The sequence below is a fragment of the Desmodus rotundus genome, chromosome 9 (assembly GCF_022682495.2).
Source record: "Desmodus rotundus isolate HL8 chromosome 9, HLdesRot8A.1, whole genome shotgun sequence".
Lineage (NCBI taxonomy): Eukaryota > Metazoa > Chordata > Mammalia > Chiroptera > Phyllostomidae > Desmodus > Desmodus rotundus.
The window spans coordinates 44,283,396-44,294,855 of NC_071395.1; the positions used below are offsets into that span (position 1 = coordinate 44,283,396).

General features: G+C 40.2%; 1 protein-coding gene across 1 annotated transcript; it reads left to right on the forward strand.

Moving 5' to 3' along the window:
- The first annotated feature begins 4,541 nt into the window (after positions 1–4,541).
- On the forward strand, positions 4,542–10,657 carry LOC112301476 (olfactory receptor 7A10). Its single transcript, XM_053911137.1, has 2 exons — positions 4,542–4,698; positions 8,687–10,657. The coding sequence occupies exons 1-2, from the start codon at positions 4,583–4,585 to the stop codon at positions 9,621–9,623; spliced, it is 1,053 nt and encodes a 350-aa protein (XP_053767112.1). The 5' UTR covers positions 4,542–4,582; the 3' UTR covers positions 9,624–10,657.
- Positions 10,658–11,460: the final 803 nt, after the last annotated feature.

Genomic DNA, 11,460 nt, shown 5'->3' on the forward strand with positions numbered 1-11,460 from the left:
TTATGGTAGTTGTAGGGAGAAGGAGAAATGTTTTAAGAGAGCTTGAGTGTATTCTGTGATATTTAAAGTACCAGCCCTTAGAGAAGAGATAGGAGATCCTTTGGATATGTATAGTGTTAACCATGATAATTCACCCACCTACCCACTTTTAGAAAGAGTGGAAAGATGATAAGACTCTTGTTACAGTGGGGAAGGGTTGTGAGTTGGCTCTAGAAAGCTGTGAGCTTGTGGGAGGTCAGATTATGAGGTAAAGTGAGAGTAAAGGGTAGAAAATAGGTGCAATGTGTGAGAGAATAGAGTTAACCACACCAGTAATAAAGTTCAGGAAACAGTGAAGTGGGCTGAGATCTGGGAGGGGTTCTGTGTAGTATTTACAAATGTATGGAACAGCTATTATATACAATAGTAATAGAGCAACAATCATATAACAGAATCTGCGTGATTTGGATAACTAGAATAGGGAGTATAGGTCCTAGAGTAGTGTGCTAGTGGAACACAACTGAAGTGAAAGACAGTTAATTAACAATATGCTATGAAATAGAGAACAAGGGGAAACCAGTCAAACAATGCAAATTAACCAGTGAAGTGAAGAAGACTAAACAGAAAGAAGGGAAATACAAAAATACTAATAAATTGAGTGATGTAAGAATAATAAAAATAATAATAATACAAATATACAATAACTTGCAAGTTCTCTGGAGTAGCAAAGTGAAATTTGTTTCAGTATCTCAGCTGTTGGGATGCCCCATCTTTGGTTCCAACTCTGGTCTTTTCACAGTTCCAGATTTAATTGTCTCAATTGTGGGAATTAAAACAGAAAAAGAAGAAAAAAGAAGAAGAAGAAGAAGACGAAGAAGAAGAAGAAGAAGAAGAAGAAGAAGAAGAAGAAGAAGAAGAAGAAGAAGAAGAAGAAGAAGAAGAAGAAGAAGAAGAAAAGAGATATAAAGGGAAAGAAAGAAGGAATAGAACAAGAAAGAAGGAAGAGAGGAAGAAGGTGTTAAAACACTAAAAATAATAATAATAATAATAATAATAATAATAATAATAATGAATTACTTTTAAAAAGCCATTGTTAGATTGTTCTTAACTTCAATGTCTCTGGTTATATTTTGTGGGGAGGGGACAGTGGGAAGAGGAGATTACAGGAACTACTATAAAGGACACATGGACAAAATCAAGGGGGAGGGTAGCGGTGGGGGAGGGAGGGGGGTTCAGCTGGGGTGGGGTGGAGGGATGGGGAGAAAAGGCATACAACTGTAATTGAATAACAATGAAAAAAAAAAAAGCCTCCTGCAGGCTTCAAACTGGCCAAGCCAGTTTTGCTGGTCTTTTTGGCTGCAGTCAACTCAGGGGGCCTAGCCTAGCTCTTCTCTGTTCCCAACCAGCAGACCAGCACTCGGCAGCCTCCAGCCTAGCTCTCCAGTAGTCCCTAGACCCACAGGTTCAGGCACTCACCCTCCATCCTCCTCAGGTCTATGGGTGTGCGAACAGGGCCTTCTGTGGTGTGCACTCTCCCCGGTGCCCCGGATGTGTGCCCAGAGTCCCTCCAAGGTGCGCACTCTCCCAGGCTCTTTGGATTTGGGCTAGATGCTCCCTATGCCCCCTCAGGAGAGGAAGAAGGTGTTAAAAGAATAAAAAAAATAATAGTAATAATAATAAAGAATTACTTAAGAAAAAAAAAAGCCTCCTGCTGGTTTCAAACTGGCAAGCCAGTTTTGCTGGTCTTTTTGGCTGCAACCAACTCAGGGGGCCTAGCCCAGCTCTTCTTTGTCCTGGATCAGTACTCAGGCAGCTTCTAGCCTAGCTCTCCAGCAGCCTCCAGACCCACAGGTTCAGGCACTCACCCTCCTCCCTGCTCAGGGCTATGGGTGCACAAGTGAGACCTTCCGTGGTGTGCACTCTCCCTGGTGCTTTGGATTTGGGCTGGATGTCCCCTACACCCCCTCGGGAGTGCAGGGCAGCTGGGTGGAGAGAAGACAGGAGCTGCTGCTGCAGGAGAATTCCCCAAACTGCCCCCACCTGTCTTTTTCTTTTTGAGAAAATCCTCCTGCTCAATCCCGCTGCTCCAAACAAGGAATAGCTTGTCCTCTCACACAGCCCACCTCTCCAGCTAGACCTGGGACTGTGCGGGTCAGGGCCTGACAGGGCCCAACTCTCAACTCTCCCCTTCTGGTGCCCACAGTCTCTGTGGGTTTACCACTTCGTCCTTATTCCCCTCCCTGCAACTTCAAGCAACCAAGTCTCTCTCAGTGCTGCTCAAGCCTTGTTTGGCATGGGCAAGAGTTGTTAACTCGGCTCTCTCCCAGGAGTCCTGCAGCAGGTGGGGTGGGCTACGGCCTGGGGCTGCAGTCACACTGGTCCCCGCACTAGTCCCAGGGACCTTTTTGTCCTGAAGCATCCCTTTATCATCTGTTTTTTCAGTGTCTTCTATACTTTTTGGTCTCCTATCTTCATAAATGCTGGGGTATTGTTGGCTCTTTGCTTTGCTCCTCAGTAGATCGGCTAGGTGTTTCACCTGTGTGCAGGGGGATGTGGACTCTGCTACCACCTATCTCGCCAGCATCTTCCAGTATCCTGTATAGCTATTGAAGTATAATTGTATAATATAACTGGAACGTGATTCAAATATACAATGTGATGAATAAAAGTCATAAAAATTATAGTCCATACCTCACATTTCCAGTTGTGTAAAGGGAATAAACAATAAATGTTAACGGCTTCTCAATGTAATTGTTAAACCTGAGCCTCAATTTCCTTATTTCTGAAGGTAAAGTAGGATAGCAAACATAAATTCAGGTGAATGTGCAAGATATCAATGAGATGTGGACACATTTTGTTGAGTCCAAAAAAACTGTTCAAAGGTAAAGTTTTATGTATGCATACGTTTATTCGTGTATATTTTTATTTCAAATAAGCATACACATAAATGTACACAAACACAGATGCATATAAAAGCTCATATTTGAAGGGAAACTTAAGAGAAAATTGAAAGGGATAAAAATGAAAAGAATGAATGCAAAATTTAATATAATAAAATTTTAATATAAAATTTAAAGGTGGAGAAATATAGACACAATGATTTAAAGTAAATGATTGACATAAATTTAAATGAATTCCTTTTCTTGTTTTTAAAAATATTTTATTTATTTTTTTCAATTTTACATTATTTTATTGCTGTTCAATTACAGTTGTCTGCATTTTCTCCTCACCCCTCTACTGCACCCCAGCCAAACCCACCTCCCTCCCCTGCTTCACCCTCTCCCTTGGTTTTGTCCCTGTGTCCTGTATAGTAGTTCCTGAAAACCCATCTCCCCACTATCCCTTCCCCACTCCCCTCTGGCTATTGTTAGATTGTTGTTAACTTCAATGTCTCTGGTTATATTTTGTTTACTTTTTTCTTCTGTTGGTTATGTTCCAGTTAAAGGTGAGATCATATGGTATTTATCCCTCACCCCCTGGCTTATTTCACTTAGCATAATGCTCTCCAGTAACATCTATGCTGTTGCAAAGAGTATAAGCTCCTTCATTCTCTCTGCTGCGTAGAAATGAATTCCTTTTTTTATATTAATTTCTCAAAGGTATAACACATGAAGCCCATTGACACTTAGGCAATAAAAAATTCTCTGGCAGCCAGAGAAACTGAATATCTACAACATGATTATACGTTCTTCCACTTAAGGGAAGAATAGAATGCAAAATTCCTATACCCAGGGGAGACTAAATGAATGAAATGAGACACTTTATTTCAATTTCCTAAACAAATTCCATTGGATAAGTGTCTGTCTTCTATTATTAATGCTAATGTAAAATTACCACACTAATGATTTAAAAACAAACACATTTATGCTCTTGTAATTCCTGAGGTCTCGTGGACTAAAGTCAAGATGTTTGCAACACTAACTTTCTTCAAGAGGCTGCGGGGTAGAATCTATTTACTTTTCTGTTCCAAGCTTTGATTATAGTGTAAAAATCTCTAACTGTATTTCTTATAAGTAACAAATATTTCATAGTGAGGGACTAAATGACAGCTATTGTGATATGAGTTTGAAATTCCAAACTGTTTGGCCAATGTGTCATGAAGCCCAGTGTGTAACACTCAAGGTTTAAGCAAAGGAACTTAGTTCTCCCCCTTGTTGAAAAGAAAAATAGCAGTTATCTGTAGACATCAGGGGTTGTGTCTCTACCACATGTCAATATTTAGGGATTTGAGTTTTATAATCCAGACTGGATCCTCAGTATTAAATTTGGAAAAATTTTAAATCAGGGCTTGGATAAAGTGTTGGGAGGTTAGTGTTCTGGAACCCACAGGCTTTATGAGGAGGAACTAGTAAAAACAGGATTCACTGGACTTCCAGGCTGGTCTTTTGGGAGCACAGAATCTCCAGGAAAACAGTCCCTTCTGTCTAGACCCACAAGGAAATCACACAATTAGAGGTTGGAAGAACAGGATGGAAATGTACCTAATGAGCAGACATAGGGAGCTGTAAATAGCTCCTCATCTCCAGTCTCTCAGCATGTGTGACGTTGGGCTGCATGGGACCTGGTCGTTGCTTTTGGAACCCTAGGTTTGTCTAGGAGACCAATGCTTCCATCCTTCCTGCTGTCTTGTCTGAGCAGAGAGCTACAGCCTCCATTGTCATCCATCCAGGAGGCTAGACCTTTTTTACTGGGAGACCGTGTTTTCAGAGCTCGGATCAGGTGAGGCCCAGTGTGTAGTAGGGACTCCAGGAAAGGGTGAGAGAGAGCCAAAGCCCAGCACATTCACCTGAGGTCTCTTGACAGCCATCAGCCTCTGGTTGTTTGCTTGCCTGATTAACTAGTTCATGATTTGTTTGGGATGCTAAAAAGAGAAGTGAACATTGAAGTCAGCAGCACGTGTGTCATTGCTCACTACTCCCTGATGGAAGCCCAAATGAGGTGGCAGTGGGAGGCATAAAGTATTTCAAGTGAAAGTAGAACATGTATGATGAGTTTTGCAACTAAAGGGAGCAGCAAAATAGAGTACTAGCTATGGGGAGCTGTGTAGTAAAGTGAAGGCAGTTCTTCGTTTTTATCATGGGGCATACTCAACACTGTTTCCATATTGATGAGGCAGATCCATATTCAATATACATCTTGCAAATATTACCTTGCAACAGTGGTCATGAGACATACATTCCACAGTATCTTCTTTAAATCTGGGTATTCAATTATCATGAAAAATAATGTGTTGATAAGTAAAAAGAGATGTCCTAAACAGCTTGATTTTGCCATTACTTTATGACCTGTGACCTGAATACATCTGTGGGTTACTTACGCATTTGTTTCCTCTATTGGAATTTGTCTGCAAATTCCAGACATTTGCAGAGTGGGGTCAGCATGCTTTGATTCCTGTTTTGTTTTGTTTTGTTTAATTTTTATTGTTATTCAATTACAGTTGTATGTCTTTTCTCCCCATCCCTCCACCCCACCCCAGGTGAAACCCCCTCCCTCCCCCACCCCCACCCTCCCCCCCGATTTTGTCCATGTATCCTTTATAATAGTTCCTGCAATCCCTTCTTCCCAGTGTCCCCACCCCACTCCCCCCTGGCCACTGCTAGACAGTTCCCCCCCTCAATGTCTCTGGTTGTATTTTGTTTGCTTTTTTCTTTTCTTGATTATGTTCCAGTTAAAGGTGAGATCATATGGTATTTGTCCCTCACCTCGTGGCTTATTTCACTTAGCATAATGCTCTCCCTCCCCTGTTTCAACCCCCCCTTGTTGTTGTCCATGTGTCCTTTATAATTGTTCCCACAAACTCTTCACCCTTTTCCTCTTTAATCCCCTCCCCTCTCCCCTCTGGGCTCTGTCAGCCTGTTCTCAATTTCAGTGTCTTTGGTTATGTTTGGCTTGCTTGTTCATTTCATTGATTAGGTTCCTGTTAAAGTGGAAGGCACTCTTTATAAAGACTTAACTGAAGATTACCTGTACCTACCATAAGCAAATTTGAATCCACATATCTCTCTATAAGAAGATCTTATGACTTAGATACTGCTTTCTCCCCGATTTGGTAAACCAATTTATAACATTCTTTTATTTCCAACTCTATGGTAATTTAATCTGGGATCAGTGGCCAGTGTTCACATTGTTAAATTATTATTTTCTGTCTTAATATAAATTAATTTGATTCTCACTTAGTTATTTTTCATACAATAGTTTTGTAATCAGTATACTTAACCTAATTACATTTCTGCTGCTAATCTCTATTCCATAAGGTCTTAGTTTCTTTTTTTAAATCTTGTCTTCCTATGTTATGCTCACATACACACTCATAGTGCTTTTGTAAGAAGCATGAACAGCATCCTGACCCATCAGAAATGCTCTTTATGCGTTGTATAGTTTTTTATCTCCACTCTTCCTTCCTACTCAACAATACCTACAGTCTTCCCTCCAGTCAAAAAGGGTGTAAGATGTTGATTCATTATTTTCATGTCTACACAATATTCTGAGGTGTGGCCATGCTAGTCACACTTGAAATCTAAGGTGTATTTTATCATTACATTGCTATTATAACAATACATGAAAATATTTTGATGTTCATACATTAAAACTCTGGTTCTCCATAGAGGCAATATACTGTTTCCCTAGACAATACAGAGCAATCTTTGGAGACATTTTTGGTTGTCTCATGGGAGGCGTCAGTAAAGTCCAGGTTGCTCTAAACCTGCTGCCATGGCCAGGAGAGACCACACCTCAGACAAAGACCTGGCCCAGAATGGCAGTCCTGCAGAGACTGAGGAGCCCTGTGTTAGAGACACAGGTGCTGGTAGTGTGTGCAGCTGCCTGCAGTCTGTTTTCCCAATGCTGTAACACTCCACACTTCTGCCAGGAAAAAACAGAGCACCCCTTTGCTACCCGTTTAAAGTCTGCATCCCAGTCAATGTGACATTTTTCTAAGTTTTTCTCCAGGCTGTCAGGTGTGAAAGAACTTTTTTGTTGTTTGCTGAACTTTTTCTGAATTTGAACAAAGATTCATATATGATGTTTTTTCAATAATTTGAATATTACTGTATGGGTACTGTTTTTTTCTTGTCAGATTTTTAGATGATTTTTTAAAAATTATGGTGGTTTGATGTAGAAGAGGGTAAAAGGGATAAATGTTGACAGAAGGAGACTTGACTTGGGGCACGGAACACACTATACAACATACAGGTGATGTATTAGATAGTTCTACAGCTGAAACCTATATAATTTTATTACCCAATATCACCCCCTTAAATTCAATAAAAATTAAGAAAGTAAAAATAAAAATAATTAAAATGTATTATTTCTCAGTTGAGTTAGGGGATGTTTTGGCCATAAAAATGTTATGCATTTTATTTCTTAAATATGTCTCTCCTTTTATTCCTGAGTCTCTGACTTGATTAGGGTGGTGTGGCCCACTCATCAATATTAATATGTAGTTTTCATTCTGTTCACCTAAAAGGACTGGTTACTCTTCCAGTATAGGCAATCCCTCAGATTTTATGTAACATAACAGAGGTAGGGGATCAACTTCATTTCCTTCCAGGTGGATGTTTCTTTCTCCAGCTTTTATTTAACAATCCAACCTTTCCCAATACAAAGAAATACAACCTTACCATTTGTTAAATGTACTTATGTACTGAGGACTAATTCCAGATTCATCCAACAAATAACACTGAGCTTCTGCTTTGCCACCATGTCTAGGAACATCATACATTACCTTCTGTGTCTACGCCTTTGCCATTTAATTACAAATGTACGTTGATATTTATATCTTGTTTTCCTTACTTTTTGATGCTCCCCTCATTTTCTTTAACACAGTTGCTAAATCACTCTGTTCAAACAGGATTTATTCTCCCTGCCATTCCTTTCATTACTTCACTTTTACTTCAATGGGTTCCTGGGTAATTGCACAGGTATACACAACATCTGCAAAATACAGAGGTGAACAAAGCAGATGAAGCCATGCTAATCCAGATCTGGCAGATAGTGTGCAAAAGGGACTCTCTGTGACTTGAAGTTTCAACAGCAACATGGAGGCCCCCATGTTTCTTAATATCACCTGACACCATCTCTCCTGCCCCTGACACATGGGCTCAGTGTGAGCCTTGATTTTCTAAAACAATCATCTTACCCAGGGTCTTTGCTCTGTCTGTTTCCACTGCCTGGAAAACACTTGCTCCCCCTTAGCCTCCCACTTACTCTTCTTTGAGGTGCCTGTTAACGTGTTGCCTGTTGGTAAGTCTTGACAAAAAAAAAAAAAAAGAACAATCTCTAGCTACTTTCTTCATTAATCATGATTTGCCTTTCTATATCGCATCTGCACTATTAGATATTATATTATTTTTTATTTGATTATATTCTTTGTCCATCATTTGTTTCTAGATACTCTTGTTTTCCATCATCCTGTACTCTGAACAGTGCCTGAAACATAGTCTAAAGTCAATATATGAGTATATTCCTCAAAAGCTTGAACTACTTCCTTAATTAAACAGCAATATACATTGAGTTTGAAGAATAGGTTGATGGTAGAAAAGGAAATTCTAGTGAGCACTGGCACAAGACATGCCTTAACAGGAACCAGATCATACACCAAATATGGAAAGTTTTTTGAATTCTAAAATATAAAATGCAGCATTTATTTCAGTTACTAATGCTTGCTAAAGTGAAAATTAGTTATTCATTTGCTTCTATATTTTGGTAGACACCTGCGCCACATGGAACCAGGCAATGTTACACAAGTTTCAGAATTTCTTCTCCTGGGATTTTCAGAGACACCTGGACTGCAGCCCCTTCTATTTGGGCTCTTCCTCTGCATGTACCTGATCACTGTGTTGGGAAACCTGCTCATCATCCTGGCGGTCAGCTCAGACTCCCACCTCCACACACCCATGTACTTCTTCCTCTCCAACCTGTCCCTGGTCGACATCTGTTTCACTTCCACCACTGTCCTGAAGATGCTGGTGAACATCCAGACACACAGCAAAGCCATCTCCTATGCAGGCTGCATCACCCAGATGTACTTTTTTATGCTCTTTGCAGTGTTGGATGACTTCATCCTGACTGTCATGGCCTATGACAGGTATGTGGCCATCTGTCACCCCCTGCACTATACAGTCATCATGAACTCCCAGCTCTGTGGACTGCTAGTTCTGGTGTCCTGGATCATGAGTGCCCTGAATTCCCTGTTACAGTGCTTAATGGTGTTGAATCTGTCTTTCTGGTCAGTCTTAGAAATCCCCCACTTTTTCTGTGAACTCAAACAGGTGGTCCAACTTGCCTGTTCTGACACTTTCCCTAATGACCTGGTGATGTACTTTTCAGCAGGGCTGCTGGGTGCTGGTCCCCTTACTGGGATCCTTTATTCTTACTCTAAGATAGTGTCTTCTATATGTGCAATCCCATCAGCTCAGGGGAAGTATAAAGCATTTTCCACCTGTGCCTCTCACCTCTCAGTTGTCTCCTTGTTTTATGGTACAAGCCTAGGCGTGTATCTTGGCTCTGCTGGTACCCGCCACTCACAGTCAAGTACAACAGCCTCAGTGATGTACACTGTGGTCACACCCATGCTGAACCCCTTCATCTACAGTCTCAGGAACAAGGAAATAAAGAGGGCTCTGGAAAGATTCCTTGGCAGGTAGGCTTCTCAAGGGCCAACTATATGACAATGAAGAAATGTCCATGAATGTTCAAAGCTTCAGAGCAAGAAGGTCTGACACAAGTTAATACAATCCTTGTACCATTTGTAATTACAAATTCTCATGTATCTCATGGGTTAACATGAATTACTTTAACCTAATTTATTTTCCTATGAGATGAGAAAATTTATTTTTTCTATCATTCCAAGTAATATTTCTGTTGTTTTACTAAAAGAATAGTCGTGAATTCTACACTCCTATGTACTAAACTACACTTGGATACTGAGGTCATTTACATTATTTTGTTATAGAGGAACATCTCAGACGACAGTTTTCACTTCCATGGTCATCACTATTTTCTATAGCAGTACCTTTACCACACTTCTTGACAACATAGACTTGAACATGCTGGTAGGTTTTATAGCTGGTCTCCTGGTTTTATACTCTTCATTCTGTTGTTCAGCTGTGTGTCCACATGTCTACCATAGCCCCTGGAAAAAAATTGACTATCAAATCCATATGTCCAAGAAGAGTATACTAAGAAATAAACATTTTAATAAATACACTGATCTAATATGTAACAGGTGACCATACATATAATGAAGCAAAAATTGCCACATAATTTATTATTGTACAAAATATTTTTTATTGTGCACATCTACTCATTGAAATGTGGAATATGATTTCCATGTGTGAGGGGTGAAGAATTATGTGGTGTTTTGTGGGTTTTTTTCTGAACTATTTTCCTTGTTTCCCCTTGAAAAGTTTCAACGTGCTCCCTACAAATGGGACTCCTTCTAGTGCTCTAAATGAAATGTCTCCCCTTTTCTAATGTTTCCAATTCCACCAAAGGGACAGTGAGTGATTCATATGAATGTCATACAATATATATCTCCTTTATACTCCAAAATATCTTCAGTTTTTACCATCAAAGGATGTATCACACAGGAATTAAATTCCTGCCCTGTCATGTGAAAAGGGATCACCAATGTTCCTGCACAAACGTGCACGTCATTCCACCCTATCCTGACTGCCTGGAAGGGAATCTTAGTGGATTTGCTTTTATGCAGTTATCTCAAATACATTTGAATAAAGGCATGATTGTGAATCCTGTCCTCCAACATCAGTACAAAAGCTAAAAGCAAGTAACAGATTATTATAATTGCCTCAGTTCTGTTTGCTTTGAGTATAATATCAGTTTGTTATTGCTATATAATCATCCATCCCAAAAGGGAACAGTTTAATATAATTCCTTTATTTTCTAATGGGTTTGTATAGTGGGGAGGTGTTCCGATGTCTGCTGGTCTCCACATGAGTCTGAAGTCAGCTATGGGTCAGCCAGGGTGTGTCTGCTGACCTCGGCTGTGCTGTGGTATATATTAGGGGCTCAGGTATTGTGGCTGATCTAGAGAGGCCTTGATTGAGATAAGTGAGCTGTGTGCAAATGTCCTCTCCTCTGGAAGGCCCACCTGGTATGTTCACACAGCTGAGTCAGCATTCCGAGTGTGAGCAGCCAAAATGACAAGGCCTGATAAAGCACACAGTCACTTCCACCATATTTATTGGTCAAAGCAAATAAAAATTCATAAGTCTATCCCAGTTTCAAAGGTGGAGAAATAGACTCTGCCTTTGTATGGGAGGAGCTTCACAGTCACATCGCCAAAGACTACAAACAAATAATTGGGACCACCTTTGCAAACAGACTACCTACCATTTATGTAAATTTCAATTCAGTCATGTTTTATTTCTGCATCCCCCACCTCAAACTGAATGTTGTTAGAGAATAAGGTGAGACTAAAAATATGTTTAATGAGCAGATGTGGAAATTCCACTCTAGAGG

Coding starts and splice junctions, on each gene's coding strand:
- LOC112301476 (XM_053911137.1), top strand. CDS start 4,583: ATGCTTCCATCCTTCCTGCTGTCTTGTCTGAGCAGAGAGCTACAGCCT. Junction 4,699..8,686: donor GTTTTCAGAGCTCGGATCAG/GTGAGGCCCAGT, acceptor ATATTTTGGTAG/ACACCTGCGCCACATGGAAC.